This window comes from Mobula birostris, chromosome 13 (assembly GCF_030028105.1).
Source record: "Mobula birostris isolate sMobBir1 chromosome 13, sMobBir1.hap1, whole genome shotgun sequence".
Lineage (NCBI taxonomy): Eukaryota > Metazoa > Chordata > Chondrichthyes > Myliobatiformes > Myliobatidae > Mobula > Mobula birostris.
Window position 1 is genome coordinate 64,444,337 of NC_092382.1, and position 18,417 is coordinate 64,462,753.

Sequence of the window (18,417 nt, forward strand, 5' to 3'; positions counted from 1 at the left end):
GGGATCGAGGTATGTACTGGAGTAGGAACGCCAAAGGTTGGAGGACGCTAAAAGCAGAGCGTGAATAGGTGAAAGGGGCCGAAAATGAGAGCAGGAAAAACAATGTAAGCAAACCAATGCCGCACTAGGTAGGAGAGAAGGGTAGAAACATCAGTCTAAAGTTCGAACTGATAGGGAAACAAGGGATCCTGAAACCGTGTCTGGCATACCGACCCTATTTGAGGACAGTGACTGTGATGAACTGCCCACCTGAATGCTGCCCAAACCACGAGCAGGAGGAGGGACCTCAGTGATTCCTCTGTCTGCACCCTGGAAGCCCCAAGAAATGATAATGATCATGAATCAGGCCCCAGATAGAAAAGAAAATCCAGCACAGTTTGTTCAGTATGTCCGCAGTACTACAGAAATGTACAATGCGACCCCACAAGATTTATTCTGTCTCTGCTGCATGATTCTCTCAGCTGATGAGGGGTGGAAATGGAAGGCAGAATTGAGATACCAAACCTATCAGGATTTACAGGCGGGAAACCCTAATGAGAATGAACAGACAGAATGGATCATTCAAGCCTTGGAGAGGGCTCTCCAACAACCTTCAAACATCACTAAAATACTTTAATACAAACCTAAGCCTGGGGAATCGGGACAAGACTATTGAGCGCGATTTGTGGCCTGCTACGGCACTTTCACAGGAGACCAAGCCTTTAATGATGGGAATCCGTTCCCCCAGTTTAATGCCTTACTGCTCCAATGCTTACCAACTAAGTTAGCCAACACGATTAAAACAAATAACATGGATTAGACTGATAATGACCAAAATCGAATGCGACGAGCTTTGACATATTATTGGGACCCGGCTTTCAAATCCTGATCAACCCCGAAGGGAACTAATATTAAAAGTGAATATGTTAGCGGAAGAAGGACGCGAGCAAGCTATATCTGGGGATCAGAAATGGGAACAAAAACCTACCAAGGGACAGGTGGGGACAACAACGTGTTCAGAAATTGACAAGCAAGGAAGCTTCCTAACATGAGTACCACCCCTCGGGAAGAGCCCAATGTAATATTGCAATTTGCTGGAATTCCAATTCCGTTTATGATTGATATGGGGGCAACCATAACCACTCTCAATCAGGAAATAGTATCAGAAAAGAGATTCCAGCTATCAGATTCTACAATCACTCTGTCTGGGTTTGAAGGCACGGAACGTACGTATTCACATACTCAGCCACTGAAGGTGGAATTCCAGGGAGACCCAGTGTGTGGTTTCATTTACAGTCACCACCAGTCAGGGGTGTAATCTAGCAGGGAGAGACTTGCTCTGTCCGTTGGAAGTTGAGATTCTATGCATGGACAAGGGTATCACCCTGGTACTAGCGAACAATCGACTGCTTCCCTAGTTTCCGCCCCCCCCCCAGTGGTGGGAACTTAATCTGAACTCCACTGCATTTGAACCCCTTCTGCCAGCGGCCAACTCTCATGTGACTCTGTACTATGACCCTACGGGGTGCTCAACTGAGGAAAGCCAATATTATGCACCCCTCGAGGGACAGACGTTCCCAGTCACGGTGATTGGAGGGGTTAAAGGAAGAGAGGGCAGTGCATTACTTGCCGAAGTTCCGGATTTCCTTTTGGCCACAGACAGGTCTGGTGGTTCCCCATACCACCATTAGGGTTTGCCCTGGGTTCAAGCCAAAGAACTTAGGGTTCCTTGCCAACACCTTGACGAAACAAGCCTCCAGCACCGAGGGAGACTGGCAAGACTTGGCCACGGGCCAACTCCGATACTGGAAGGAGTCGGAGGTGAAGACGGGACATCTGAAGACACTCTTTTAATATTGACTGAACTCAAGACTCATCTCTGGGCAATTTCAGGCCATTAAGTTGACAGAACCAACTGCTTCCTTGTCCGGATCACCGTGAAGGAAGGACAGACTTTCCCATCCATTCCGCAATACCCCCTCAAGCCCGAGGCAACGTTTTATGAGGATGGAAGTTGTTTTGTGGATCCAACAGGAAAATGATATTCTGGCTATGCGATAGTGACAGACAGTGAAATAGTTGAGCAGGCCTCTTTTGAAGCAGCTGTCTCCGCCCAGAAGGCTCAGTTGATTGCTCGGACTCGTGCCTGTATCCTAGCAACAGACTAAAGTGTGAACGTTAACACAGACTCCCGTTATGCATTTGAAGTTGCACATGACTACAGGGCTCTCTGGAAAAATGGGAATTCCTGACTTCCTCTGGCCACCCCATTAGTAATGCTGCTCTACAGCTACCTCAAGTTTTGGCTATTATTAAATGTGCGGCCTACACCCGCATGTCCGACCTGGTCACTAAAGGCAATGCTTTAGCAGATAAGACAGCAAAAATTGCAGCAGAATCCTCGGTAGTTGTAGTTTCCTTGGATTCCCGTCAAGCAACCCTCCGTGACTTAAGCAGGATGGGTTTGCCAGACATGCGGGAGGTATGTACTTTTCACGGAGACGCCTCTGAGGAGGAGCGCAAACTGTGGTCCCAGGTGGAGTGCCAGAAAGACCCCGATCTAGGTTTTTGGATCAACCCAGTGGGACAGGTTTGTGTTCCTGCACAGTTTTTACCAATATCGGTCGATTATATACATAATTGAACACACCTAGAAAAGGAGGGAATGGTTGGTAACCTGTACCCTGCACACCGGGTATGACTCCCTTGACAGGTGGACCTATTTTATGTCTACAAGTTGATTATATTGAATTGCCTAGAGTACATTGCTATCGATACTGCTTAGTTATTATAGATGTGTTTAGTAGATGGACTGTAGCTATTCCAACTACTAGTAATACTGTTATGACTGTTGTGAAGATATTATTACAGGAAATATCTCCCAGGTACGGCCTGCCAGAGATGCTGAGCTCTGACAATGGCCTACACTTTGTGGCAAAAGTAAACAAAGGAGTATGTAATGAACTAGCTAACAAGCAACAATTCTACTGTGCACAACACCCACGGGCCGCTGGCATAGTGGAAACAGCCAATGGCACTCTGAAGAGTAAATTGGCCAAACTAACAGCAGAGACTGGACTCACTTGGTGAAGGTCCTACCATTAGTCTTATTCCACATGAGGGTTACCCCACAGGGGGGAACAGGGTTGTCACCAGCTGAAATCATTTATGGACAGCCCATGAGGACACCCTGGGGACCAAGACCTTGTGTACCATTGCTCCCAGAAAGTCTACCAGCAAAATTGGATACGCATACCCTCGGGGAAGAGATGGGGAATTATATATGCCAACTAACCAAAATTTTCTAAGCATTACATTCACAGGTACGACAGGCTTACAAGGAAGAGAACTACCCCGCAGAGAGGAGTGACTATCCCACCATAGAACCTGGGAATTTTGTTCTGATTAAGAACTGGGATTGAGGGAAACTCTGACCTCGGTGGAGAGGACCATATCAGGTGTTATTGACCACTACCACGGCTCTGAAACTGAAGGCGCAATCTCGGTGGATACATCGAACAGACTATAAACGTGTTACTGCAGGAACTGAGTAGTAGGACTCTCTCAGACTAAAGGAAAATGTGTTGGTTGATAGTGGTGTGATTAACCCCTCGGTTTCTTGCCGTGGACTGTCATTTTAGGAGAGAGTGCCTGAGTGATGTCAGCCGTCGGCTTTCTCGGCTCCTGTTTGAGAGAGAGAGAGCAAACTATTTGACTATACAGCGTGTTTACATTGCATATGTGGATTTTGTTGGAGCATCCTGTGGCTACCACTTTTGTTAACCCTTAGCTGGTTTCGGGTGTGTTATGTGGGAACCACTTGTGAAAAGGGATATTCTGTGGAAATCACCGTCGGTAATACCTTGTGTTTTGGATCTGGATTAGGAAAACCTTGTCACAAGACAAGATCACAAAACAAAGGTGCAGAAGTAGGCCATTCAGCCCATCGAGTCTGCTCCGCCATGTGGTATCCACCCGTGTGTTCACCCTTGCCTGGTTGGTAGTTCCCTTTGAAGATGGTACTCCTGTGGTAAGCTACTTTTGGTGATAATTCATATGTGGATTTGGAACGACAATGGATAAGACCTACAGCAACTGTTAGCCTGTTTTACCACCGTGGAATTCGACGTAATTGCCTTCTCTCGACATTCACCTTGGATTACAAATATCTCTCATCATTTATTCCGTAGATGAACTGAACTTTCATACTTTACCATCTAAAAGCTTTAAGCTTGGTATTCCCTGAGCTCAATGGTTTGGGAGTTACATTTACACATATCTATACTCATAACACTGTTAACTTTAGATTATCTTGCTTAAGTTGTTATATTATAAGTAGATACTAATAAAGATAGTGGTTTGAACATCAAAACCAGACTCCAGATGTCATTTATTGCTGCTGCTTCATTTGAACCGTTACGGGTATGTAACAGTGGTGTTCGTGTTTATGACTTTGAGAGGGCTCACCCCAGCATCCGGGGGCACCCATGTTAACACCTTTCTGTCACACCTATGCCAAACAGGTAGAACTAGGGGCCTGCTGGGTTTGTGGTGAAATTCCCCAGCATGGTAAAACTATGATTCCAATGTCAGTAATCCTGCTCAGCCAGAGTGAGGAACTCTCAGTGGTCCAGTCAGAGATGACTGTGGCTGTCAGTGTTTTGAGGGATGGTATCTCAGGCCCCCACCAAATGGAAATTCCGATACTGGGAATCATGCATCCTGGCCATACTTGCAGGTGCCCAGCAGCGGAGAAGCTGAGACTGAGCGATTTTGGATGATCGCTTTTCTCTCCTATGGAGTAGCCAGGAATTCACGAGAGATAATCAATTTGGCTACAGCGCTTGAGAAACTGGCCACAATACTCCAGGGGCCCTGACAGAATCATAGGCCCAAGTAACAGAAATATCCACTGAAATGATTGCAATCCGGCAGACAGTCCTACAGAATCGTATGGCTTCAGATTTTATCCTAGCTGAGAAAGGGGGAACCTGTGCTATTATTTACACAGAATGCTGCACCTATATCCCTGATGAGTCTACTAACATTACATCCCTCTCCCAGCACACTGCCAAGGAGATTGACAGCATCAAGAAAGTAGGGCAGGATTTACACAGGTTCACTGAAGGGTCGAAATGGTGGTCTTCAAAGGTCTGTTCGGTAATATGTGGGGCATGATATTGCATTATGGCCGAATAGTTGTACATATCATTGTAATAATTACTGTTGTAGGCTGTTTTTACCCACTGATGTCAATGCTGTACTCTACTAAACAATAGCAGTCTGTTTTTCTGAAAGAAACTGCAGATGATCAACAGATGTGCTAAGCTATGCTGAGCCATATTTCTTCTTGAGGGTAGCTAGCTAGGGTTTCAGGATGCTTATCTCCTTGTGCACTCATGCATAGAGATAGGACAGCTTCAGTCTGTTCTGTGTGTGTAAGCCATTATGACTATTTTGTAATTACGGGCTGTAATAGTAAATAACTTTGGCTCCAGCCTGTCTTGTGTGGGGGGTATCTGGATGGATATACCTGTGGTGTAAGGGGAATTGTTAGTCAGTTAGTGGATTGGGCAGGACAGTCATAGACTGTTCCTGTTTGAGTGACTGACTGAGTAAGCCCTGGGTGCTTGGAATAAAGAGTTTGTACTTATACAGTCTCTGAGTGACTTTATCCGGATTCCAGTTCCACAGAATGGGAGGGGTTTTAAAGCGCTGGGCTGCTGGAAACACATCACCAGACCTGGAGTGATTACAACTGGGTCTGACAGAGGCATAACTGGCTCTTCTGGGCACATTCAATCTCACTCCAACTATTTCCTACCTTCCTTTGTACAGGTATGTAATGTCTAAAGGACCAATGTTTGAGTAAATGTAACTCACCAAACTTTCTCCTGACTGAATCACTGGTTTCTCCAACTCAGAAGGATTCTCTCCAGTTGATGCTCTCAATCCCCGGGCTGGTTCAGTTGTTGTTGTTTCCTCATCTTCAGTTGTGGTTTGATTCCAGTTGTGGGTTTTTCTTCCAATTAATGTCTCACTTTAACTTTAACATGAAAGATAATGAAGCACATTAACAATAAAAAGGAGAACCAAACATTTCTGCTTAATGTTACTAAGAACAAAACTCACTGAAATTTAAACGTTGAAGGCAAATATAATGATCTCAGTGAACAATCTTTTATTGTCCCTCACACGTCACAAAACGATATGGGATAAGAAGGAGCCATCAGTCAGTCATGGTAAGACATAAGACACAGGAACTGAATTAGGTGATTCAATCCATCTGGTCTGCCCCACCACTCAACCATGGCTGAGTTTTATTCCAACACCATATTCCTGCCTTCCTCCTGTAACCCTGGAGCTACTTAGCAATCATGAATATATTTATCTCTGTCATATATGTACCGAAATGGCAGCCTCAACCAACATCTGCAGCAACAAATTCCACAGATCAGACATCTTTTCGCCATTTTTTTTTCTCATCTCAGTTTTTAAGGGAAGCATCTTTATTCTGAGACTGTGCTGTCAGATTAATATCTAATGGAAACATCCTCTCCATGTCCAGTGTATCCAGGCTTTTCAGCATTCGGTAGGTTTACTTAACCATACATCCCTCCACCAACCCCACCGCCCCTCTGAACTCCATTGAGCACAGGTCCAGAACCATCAAATGCTCCTCATACATAAAGCTGATCATTCCTGAGATTATTCTTGTAAACCTCGTTAGCAACAGCTGTACTGAACACATTTCCAGAAATAACAGACAAATTGGTACCAGGACAATTTACAGGGAAAAGTTGTGCTTTCTTTACTGTTCTACTATCACAGAACGAGCCATTTCCATTTCCAGGTTAGATGAGGTCCATTTCAGGAATTATAAACCATTCCAGGGTGAATGTAATGAAAAGAAGCTGGAATTACAAGAAACGCTCAGCAGGTAAGGAACAGCTGTGGGAGAGGAACAAACATTGCAATTCAGGTTAATAACGTTTCATCGGAATGACTGCAAACATTTTAAGTTTTTAGTGCAGATCTCCAGTAACTTGAGATTCTGCTTGATTTTCACCGAGTGACAGACAGGTGACAGTGAGGGGGGAGGGGATTTCCAAACACAGCTTGAACACCAATCTCACTGGTCTATTTCAACTGTTGTAAACACGGAACAGCCCATTTACTCATGGCCTCTCTCTGTGAAGATGGGATGGGAACTCAACTGTTTTGTTGAAGACAGAAATGGAGATCACTCCGCATGAGAGAAAGTGTACTCTTCTTTGCTGACTCTCCTGTAAATTCATGGGGTTGAAAATATTCATAACACTGGACGATGATCAGTCTGATCCATTTACCATCTGTTTCCATGGCAGATCCCTCTGGAGTTGTTGATCTAACCAGGCTGTGGACATCTGTCATTCTTCAGGGAATTACTAAAAAGTGAAGAATGAATATTGTGAATCTAGACCAAGAGAAGAACCCCTGAGGCAGGTCTAGAGGAAGTCTTGAATGTGCTGCTGATATAGTTGTTATCATAGAACAAGGTCACTTAGTGTATCACTCCCATACAATTTATTGGAGCAATCTATTTGACCCATTCCTAAATTAATTCCCTTTAGAAATTCTCTATTGAAACAGTATCCACCAACTTTTCAAAGAGTAGCTTTAAGATCCTGATTATCATGTAAATTCAGATAAAAGGGCACCGCAGTGTCACAGTTGATAGAACTACTGTGTCACAGATCCAGCACTCCAGGTTCAATCCAAGCAACGCACACAAAATGCTGGAGGAACTGACCTTTTCCTCTGGAGAATAGATACTGCACAATCCTTCCTGCTTCAGCAGAGGATATCTCAGATGCAGGTCACTATTACTTGAACAAAGATTCAATAAAGGTCGATCCTCTCCAATACAATGACTTAGACGAGGCAATAATGACTTAGACGAAGGAATTAAATGCAGCATCTCCAAGTTTGCGGATGACACGAAGCTGGGTGGCAGTGTTAGCTGTGAGGAGGATGCTAAGAGGATGCAGGGTGACTTGGATAGGTTAGGTGAGTGGGCAAATTCATGGCAGATGCAATTTAATGTGGATAAATGTAAGGTTATCCACTTTAGTGGCAAGAACAGGAAAACAGGTTATTATCTGAATGGTGGCCAATTAGGAAAAGGGGAGGTGCAACGAGACCTGGGTGTCATTGTACACCAGTCATTGAAAGTTGGCATACAGGTACAGCAGGCGGTGAAAAAGGCGAATGGTATGCTGGCATTCATAACAAGAGGATTCGAGTACAGGAGCAGGGAGGTTCTACTGCAGTTGTACAAGGCCTTGGTGAGACCACACCTAGAGTATTGTGTGCAGTTTAGGTCCCCTAATCTGAGGAAAGACATTCTTGCCATAGAGGGGGTACAAAGAAGGTTCACCAGATTGATTCCTGGGATGGCAGGACTTTCATATGATGAAAGACTGGATCGACTAGGCTTATACTCTCTGGAATTTAAAAGATTAAGGGGGGATCTGATTGAAATGTATAAAATTCTAAAGGGATTGGACAGGCTAGATGCAGGAAGATTGTTCCCGATGTTGGGGAAGTCCAGAATGAGGGGTCACAGTTTGAGGATAAAGGGGAAGCCTTTTAGGACCGAGATGAGGAAAAACTACTTCACACAGAGAATGGTGAATCTGTGGAATTCTCTGCCACAGGAAACAGTTGAGACCAGTTCATTGGCTATATTTAAGAGAGAGTTAGATAAGGCCCTTATGGCTAAAGGGATCAAGGGGTATGAAGAGAAGGCAGGTATAGGGTTCTGAGTTGGATGATCAGCCATGATCGTAATGAATGGTAGTGCAGGCTCGAAGGGCCAAAAGGCCTATTCCTGCACCCATTTTCTATATTTCTATTAATACAGCCCAACGACATCAGCTTTACCCAACTCTGCGAGTTCCTGTACTTTAGTAAGGTCTTCACTCTCCAATACTACTTACAATAGAAAGTAGAACTCCACTTTAAAACGAAACTGCACCATAAGGCAAATACGCAGCATAACGGAGTATCTGACAAATTAAATAACAAACTAAACTTAAAACTCAACTGGAAAAACTAACTACATCGCACCAGAGGTCTCCCTTTATATACCTGGTGAGAACATGTCATCACATGACCTCACATCGGCGGGAAAATTACATCATGATCATCACATGCTGAATTACATCATGGTCATAAGACAGTTACAAGATATCCATGAGGTATATCATGGGCTCATAACTTGTTAACCAGCTTCATGTTTGGCACCTTGTCAAAGACCTTCTGAAACTGCAGGTTCACATCATCAACCGATTCTCCTTTGTCTATCTTACTTATTACCACTTCAATAAATTCAAAGAATTTCAGCACACTTTTCAGGCAAGATTTTCCCTTGAGGCAAACATGCTGAAGGCTGATTTTATTATGTGCCTCGAAATGCCCTGAAAACCCATCCCCAACAAGCGACACTAATATCTACCCAACCAATGAGGTCAGACTAACTGTCCTGAAACTTACGTTCTTCTATCTCTCTCCCTTCTTGAATAGCAGAGTGACATTTCCAAATTTGGAGTCTTCCGCAACCATATCAGACTTCATTGATTCTTGAAACATCATTACTAATACCTCCACAATCTCTTCGGCCACCTCTTGCAAAACTCTGGTATGTACACCACCTGGTCCAGGTGATCTATTTACCTTCAGACCTTTCTGTTTCCCAGGAACTTTCTCTCGAGTAACGGCAACCTCACACACTTCTGACCATAGACATCTGGACTTCCACCATCCCGCTGGTTGCTTCCACAATGAGGATTGATACGAAGTACTTATTCAGTTCACCCGCCATCTCCTTGTTCCCCATTACTACCCACCCCACCCTCCCCAGGCATAGTTTCCCTCTGGTCTGATATTCACTCTTGCCTCTCTTTTACACTTTATGTATCTGAAGAAACATTTGGTATCATCTTTAGTGTAATTAGCTAGCTTCATATTCCATCTTTTCTTTCTTAATTACTTTTTTAGTTGCCTCTTGTTGATATAGAAAAGCTTCCCAATCATCTAACTTCCCACCAGGTTTTGCTCTGTTATCTGCCCTCCCTTTGGCTTTGCCTTCTCATTAGACGTGGTCGTATGATGTTGTCTTTAGAATAGTTCTTCCTTTTTGGAACATATATATCCTGTGTCTTCCAAATTGCTTCCCGTAATTACAGCCACTGATGCTTGGCCATCATCCCTGCCAGTGTTTTTTTTTCCCCAATTAAATTTGGCCAATTCCTCTCTCATGCCTCTGCAGTTGTCCTTATTCCATGGTTATACTGATACGTCTCTCTTTAGCTTCTCCTTCTCAGATATCAGGGTGAATTCAATTATATTAAGATCGCTTGCCTCTCAAGGTTCTTTTGTTTTTTTATGCTCTAAATCGGTTCATTGCCCAACACCAAATCCAGAATAGCTGATCCCCAGCTGGGAACAACCAGGAGATTGGTGACCAGTGGTGTGCATCAGGGATCTGTTTTGGGACCCTTACTCTTTGTGATTTTTATAAATTTCCTAGATGAGGAAGTAGAGGGATGGGTTAGTAAGTTTGCTGATGACACAAAGGTTGGGGGTGTTGTGGATAGTGTGGAGGGCTGTCAGAGGTTACAGCAGGACATTGATAGGACGCAAAACTGGGCTGAGAAATGGCAAATGCAGTTCAACCCAGATAAGTGTGAAGTGGTTTATTTTGTTAGGTCAAATATGAGAGCAGAATGTACTACTAATGTAAGACTCCTGGCAGTGTGGAGGATCAGAGGGACCTTGGGGTCCAAGTCCACAGGACGCTCAAAGCAGCTGCGCAGGTTGACTCTGTGGTTAAGAAGGTATAACGTGTATTGGCCTTCATCAATTGTGAGATTGAAGTTAGGAGCCGGGAGGGAATGTTGGAGAAATATAGGACCCTATTCAGAACCCACTTGGAGTACTGTGCTCAGTTCTGGTCGCCTCACTACAGGAAGGATGTGGAAACCATAGAAAGAGTGCAGAGGAGATTTACAAGGATGTTGCCCGGATTGGGGAGCATGCCTTATGAGAATAGGTTGAGTGAACTCGGCCTTTCTCCTTGGAGAGACAGAGGATGAGAGGTAACCTGATAGAGGTGTATAAGATGATGAGAGGCATTGATCGTGTGGATAGTCAGAGGCTTTTTCCCATGGCTGAAATGGCTGCCACAAGAGGGCACAGGTGTAAGGTGCTGGGGAGTAGGTACAGCAGAGAGGTCAGGGGTAAGTGTTTTCTACAGAGTGGTGAGTGGGTGGAATTGGCTGCCGGCAACAGTGGGGGAGGCAGATACGATAGGATAATTTAAGAGACTTTTGGATTGGTACATGGAGCTCAGAAAAATAGAGGGCTATGGGTAACCCGAGTAATTTCTGAGGTAGGGACATGTTCAGCAGAACTTTATGGGCCGAAGGGCCTGTATTCTGCTGTAGGTTTTCTATGTTAACTCTTCAGAAGCAGAGAGCATGACCCATAATGTGGAAATCAGCCATGAATGAGGAGGTTAACTACCAATGTCATTCTTCCTCAGCCTAGAGATTTGAGGGGAGAAGAGCATGTCAGATAGAATTGCAGTCAACTTGACTTCTTCAGTCTGCAGAAAATTCAAGGGAAACCTCTTCACCCAAAGAGTCGTGACTGTTTGGAACCCATCACCACAGGGAGAGCGAGAGATGAACAATAGGGGAGGATTCAAAAGGACTGTCATGGAACAGAATCACTGGCAGGGTCCAGCCGGCCTGAGTTGACTCTCTACTGTACACTAGGGTGTGTTATAAATTCACTAAGTACCGGAGACAGAGTTTAAAATAGAACTGATTTATTTGTCCCAGATCCAGAATATTAAACTCCAGTGCCAATAAAGGTGAATATGCAGCAGAAGAAACTCTTCCCGTGCCCAGTGACCAGGGTGCAGAACTGGGTGTGGTGAGCAGCAGCAATAATTGCAGAGTTCAGCACTGACACTCTCGAAATTGCATTCAGCAACGGTGATGGATAAATATCCAGCAAGCAGCTTATTGAAACTTTCTCCCCAGTGTGAACCCGGTAGTGTGTCACAAGGTTAGATTACTAATTGAATCCCTTCCCACATTCACAGCAGATGAACGGTCTCTCCCAGTGTGAACTCAATGATGCACATTTGATTGAGAAGGCTGAGAGAAACTCTTCCCAATGTCTGAACAGCTGAATGGCCTCGTCCCGGTGTAAACTCACTGGTGTCTCTGCAGATGAGATAACTACATGAATCCTTTCCCACATTCACAGCAGGTGAACGGCTGCTCCCATGTGAACTGACTGGTGTGCCAGTAGTTGGGATGACCGAGTGAATCCCTTCCCACATTCTGAGCAGGTGAACGGTTTCTCCCCAGTGTGAACTTGCTGATGACTCAGTAGGTGGGATGACTGAGCAAATCTTTTCCCACAGACTGAGCAGTTGAACAGCTTCTCCCCAGTGTGAGCTCGCTGGTGTCTCTGAAGAGTGGATGACCGACTGAATCTCTTCCCACAGACTGAGCAGTTGAACGGCTTCTCCCCAGTGTGACCTGACTGGTGTACCAGTAGTTCGGATGACCGAGTGAATCCCTTCCCGCAGTCTGAGCAGGTGAACGGCCTCTCCCCAGTGTGAACTGACTGGTGTACTAGTACGTCGGTTGACTGAGTGAATCCCTTCCCGCAGTCTGAGCAGGTGAATGGCCTCTCCCCAGTGTGAACTCTCTGATGTACCTTCAGTTTAGATGAGCAAGTGAATCCCTTCCCACATTCTGAGCAGGTGAATGGCCTCTCTCCAGTGTGAACTCGCTGATGTTCCTTCAGTGTAGATGACTGAGTGAATCCCTTCCCACAGTCTGAGCAGATGAACGGCCTCTCTCCAGTGTGAACTCGCTGATGTTCCTTCAGTGTAGATGACCGAGTGAATCCCTTCCCACAGTCTGAGCAGGTGAACGGCCGCTCCCCGGTGTGAACTCGCTGGTGTGCCATTAGGGTGGATGACCGAGTGAATCCTTTCCCACAGGTCAAGCAGGTGAACGGCCTCTCCCCGGTGTGAACTTGCTGGTGAGCCATCAGGTCAGATGACTGAGCGAATCCTTCCCCACAAATTCAGCAGATGACCAGCCTCTGCCCAGTGTGAACTGACTGGTGTGTCCATGGGCAGGATGACCAACTGAATCCCTTCTCACACACAGAACAGAGGAATGGCCTTGTCCAGCGTGAACTTGCTGATGTACCTTCAGTTGAGATGACCGAGTGAATCCATTCCCACTGTCTGAGCAGATGAATGGCCCTTCCCCTGTGTAAAATGACGGGTGTGCCAGTCAGTCAGATGATTGAGTGAATCCCTCCCCACAGTCTGAGCAGGAAGGATGATCGAGTGAATCCCTTGCTCCACTTCTTAAATATCTGGGCTGAGACAGCAAAGCTGGCGTGTTGTGTTCGAGATTCCTGTAGACAAATTCCTTGTCATTTTTAACCTGTAAAAAGATTTACAAAATCCATCAATGGGTGAAAGACAACATTTCAGATGAGATCACTTGAGTTGTCAAGGTGTGATCTGGCATCACACTGTTACAGTGAGGTTCAACCCAAGCTGGAGAGAGAAATCATCTTCTAAATGGGCACAGTGCTGATATCTCGAATGACCATCAAGCACTCTGATGCTCTTCCTGTCTCATTAGGAATGGGGCATTTCTGCCATCTCCAATCTGTGACCTGGCTCAGTTTGACTCTCTCCATTGGTATTATTCCCTGTTCCCACTGAGCTGTATGGGTGCCTGGCCCCACAGTAACTGAAACACTCTCACACAAATAGCCGGCAGTGTATTCCATGTATCCACCACTCTCTGGGTAAAAAACTTACCCCTGACACCCCCTCGGTTTCTGTTTCCAAACACCTTAAAACTATGCCCCCTTGTGTTAGCCATTTCAGCCCTGGGAAAAAACCTCTGACTATCCACACGATCAATGCCCCTCATCATCATATACACCTAAAAAAGGATATTAACACATTACTTTGAGGATTTGTTAGAAGTATACAAAATTATGAGGGTATCGATAGGGTAAATGCAAGCAGCTTTTTCCAGAGTTTGGGTGGGATGACAACCAGAGGTCATGAGTAAGTGGGGAAGGGGAAAATTTAATGGGAACATTTGGAACAGCTCTTTACTGGAATTGTCGTGAGAGTGTGGAATGAGATGCCAGAACAAGTGGTGAATATGAGCTCAGTTTCACCACTTAACAGAAGTTTGGATGGGGGCCTGGATGGTGGGGGTACGGAGGACAATGGTCCTGGTGCAGGTGGTTGCATTAGACAGCTTAAATGTTTTTCGGCATTGACTAGATGGGCCAAATAGCCTGTTTCCATACTGAACTTCTCCATGATTCTATGACAAAGAAGCTGGCCAAACTTGTTTGGAAGGGAAAAAAGTAGGAGTGACAATGGAGCAGCAATGGCTGGAGTTTCTGGGAGCAATTCGGGAGCAAAGTGATCGATACATCCCAAAGAAGTGGAAGCATTGGAAACGCAGGAGGACACAACCGTGGCTGAAATGAGAAGCCAAAGCCAACATGAAAGTCAGAGAGAGGGCAAACAAAAGAGCAAAAACTATTGGGAATCTTTTAGAAACCAACAAAATATGATTAAAAAAAATATGATGAGTTCAGGGCATGGAACTATGATATTGCAGTCCTTAATGAGTCTTGGTAGCACCCAACAGTCTGAGGCATTTAGAGGAACAAAATATTCGGGGCCTCAATATCTCTTGAAAAACAAGATTCCCTGCACCAGTTACCTTTCAACTTTTATTTTGGCAGGCTCATACAAACTTGACACCCTCAAAATTTCACTTCTGAAGGCCTCCCACTTGCCAAGTACTCCTTTGCCAGAAAACAGCCCGTCTCAAACCACACTTGTCAGATCCTTTCTGATACCATCAAAATTGACCTTTCTCCAATTTAGAATCTCAACCCATGGTCCAGACCTCACTTTTTCTATATTTACTTTGAATCTTATGGAATTATGATCACTAATTTCTGTCACCAGCCCTGGATCATTTTCTAACAGCTTATTACACATTTCTACGTCGGGTATTCTACGTACTGATTAAGGGCACATTTGACAAACTCAAACCCATCTAGTCCTTTTACAGTATGGGAGTCCCAGTCAAAATATAGAAAGTTAAAATCAGTTACTGAATCAACCTTTGTTTCTTGGCATCGTCTGCAATCTCTCTACAAATTTGTTCCTCTAAATCCCTCTGAATGTTGGGTGCAACCAAGTCCCAGTAATGGCTACAATATCATAATTCCCTGTCCTGAGCTCATCTGGCTTTCCTACGATGCTTCTTGCATTGTGATATACTCAGCTCAGCACATTCATCTCACCATGCTCAGCCATTTGATTGCTGACTCTGTCTGAGGTCTGAACAACATCTGACTGGTGTCAAGAAAACAAACTCTCCCTCATTGTCATAAAAACAAAGGAGCTGATTGTGGACGACAAGAGGAATGGAGACAGGCTAACCCCTGTTGACATCAATGGATCTGGGGTTGAGAGGGTGAACAGCTTTAAGCTCCTCCGCATAAACATCACCGAGGATCTCACATGGTCTGTACGTACCAGCTGTGTTGCGAAAAGAGCACAGCAGCACCTCTTTCACATCAGACAGTTGAAGACGTTTGGGATGGGGCACCAAATCCTAAGAACTTTCTACAGGGACACAATCGAGAGCATCCTGACTGGCTGCATCACTGCCTGGTATGGGAACTGTACTTCCCTTAATCGCAGGAAATTGCAGAGTGGTGCAGACAGCATAGCGCATCTGTAGATGTGAATTTCCCACTATTCAGGACATTTACAGAGATAGCTCCGTAAAAAGGCCCCAAAAGGATATTGGGACCGAATTCACCACAACCACAAACTGTTCCTGCTGCTACCATCCAGGAAACGGTACCACAGCAAAAGGACCAACAGGCTCCAGGACATCATCTTCCACCAGGCCATAAGCCTGATTAATTCATGCTGATAAAATTGCATTTCTATGTTATATTGAATGTCCTATGAACAAACTATTTACTATAAATAACTATAACTTACACATTGCACATTTTTGACAGAGACGTAACGTAAAAATTTCTACTCCTCACGTATATGAAGGATGTATGTAATAAAGTCAATCAAGTCACCCTCTCCACTATCTGTTCTGTCATTCTGGCTCTCATTTCCCCTACAACCTGTTTTAACCACATCACCCCCTCCCCCCACACTAGCACAAGCATATTAGTCCCCTCTTGTTCTGTTCCCCTAACTAACAAATCCCCTATCACCCCTTTGACTTTGCTCTGCCAGGTAATCCCCCGTAACAGTTTCTAAAGTGGTTTACCTGCTGTTGTATGAGATAGCAACAAGAGCACTCTGCGATGGCTATTGAACCTCATTCCCCTTCCTGACTCTCACCCAGTTTCCTGTGTCCTGCACCATGGGTGTAACTCACCTCTCTTCATGTTCATATCTATCACCCCCTCCAACTCCTGGATGATCCGGAATTCATCCATTTCAAGTTCCAACTCCTTAAAGTGCAGGGTTACAAGCTGCAGCTGGATGCACATCTTGTTGGTGAGGGCATCAGGGACACGGGAGGTCTCCCCACCAATGTCCCGTCTAATTTGTAATGACCAGTGTGCACATAAATCTTGTACTGTGCATTTCTTTTACCCAGTGACAACATGTGCACAGTGAATTTTATAAAGAGAGGTATTCATTTTAACAGCTTGCAAATCACTGTCATTTAGAACTTTGATCTCCTCTGGGTGCGATGAAGTTAATCTGCACTCTCACACAACCTATGTAGCAGGCCTGTAATGGGTAATGAAGGATTTTCTCACCAGAGCTTTTGCATATTGTCCACATGTGGTTTGCTTGCTAAATTATGCTTTAAAAAGTCAGATTTCCAAATATCACTACACTTCTTCCCACTTGTAAATTCTCCAGCAACTTTTGCATCGCCACAATACACACAGGTAACACCAGTTTCTATACTGGACATAAATATTTCCCCTGAATCCTCCAGAGGAATTGAGGATATATATAAAAAAATCATTTTGAAACTACGTAGCCTCTGGCTAAAAGAATAATTGGGACTGAATAGGAATTTTTGAACTGAAGTAAACTCTGCCTTCAGCGGTCACCTAAGACGAGCTCATTACCATTTCTCTGCAGCATGCAGTGAGACACAATGTGAGCCGATAACATTATACATTGTACCCTCATTTGAGTAAAGGGAGGAGAACTCGCCGATAAGGACAGGAATGAACATCTGTCTGTAACTAAGGCAGGGCCTTGCAAAGGAAATAACTGATAAAGACTGGACTGTATATCCACCTGTAATTAAAACCTTGATTTAGCAAACTCTCTTATCAAAGTAATTATGTTTTGCACCAACAGATTTGTGGGCGTACCAGTTCAAATAACACCTTGCAAGAGTAATGTATGGGGCTTACTATGTATAAATATACGGCTGTAACCTGACTAAGTCAGTCCACTTGTCAGATGGTGGCAGTACTTACGTGCCTTCCCTTTGACAACTGGGACTCAAGCCCCTGCAGGAAAATGCACAATAAACTGTGGTGATGATAAGAAGCTGGTCTTCCAAGTTTTATTCAGATTCAGCTTTAACATTTGGCGTCACAAACAGGATCCCAATATAGGGAGTGCCAAGCAGACGTACTGAGTAAGTGGCTGGACCACTCTGGGACTGCAGACACCGATCGGGCGCCCAATAGGTATTTTACCTTGTCTCACTCTTCGTCAGTTCCTCTGGAGGTACGGTCCCTCGCCCAAGGCTGATCTCATACCTTGACGGGATCGGGAAAGGATCTGTTGGGAGACTCGTAGAAGGTAGGCAAAGTTTTATTAAGTGGACAGGAGGCGGTACTGGGTAAATTTTACTAAGTGGGCAGGAGGCAGACGTGCCGGGTAAATTTATCAGTTGAGCAGGAGGTGCCAGCCGGGTAAATTTATTAAGTGGGCAGGAGGTGGTACTGGGTAAATTTCTCTGATTGTTAATTGAGCTTTGTGCCGGGTAAATTACTTGGAGAACATGGATCCACTGCAGTCGATTGATAGGAGTGGGCCAGGAGCAGCCCTACACAGTATGTGTGAGAGTTTTCCAGACAAGGAAGAGGATTTGCGAATGTTGAGTGCAGAGCTGAATAAGAAATTGGGGACAAAATGTGGCCACTGGGGGGGGGGGGGGGGGAACCTGGGATATTACCTCATGAGAACAAGCAGTAAATTCGATATGGAAAAAGAACTGTGGAAAGAAGTGGAAATTGTTGAAAAGGGAATGGAAGGAAAAGGCAGATGTAAAGTGGAAGTTGGAGGAATAA

The 18,417-nt window shown here is 44.7% G+C and overlaps 1 protein-coding gene across 1 annotated transcript in view; it reads right to left on the reverse strand.

Annotated features, from left to right (window-relative positions):
* Positions 1–18,417, reverse strand: part of LOC140207973 (uncharacterized) — a 43,530-nt gene that overhangs the window by 10,900 nt on the left and 14,213 nt on the right. The window contains exons 3-4 of the mRNA XM_072276506.1: positions 17,821–17,905; positions 12,304–13,505 (exon numbers count right to left, since the gene is read on the reverse strand). Coding sequence (XP_072132607.1) covers positions 12,304–13,098 — 795 coding nt within the window. The 5' untranslated portion in view covers positions 13,099–13,505; positions 17,821–17,905. The remainder of the gene's footprint in view (positions 1–12,303; positions 13,506–17,820; positions 17,906–18,417) is intronic.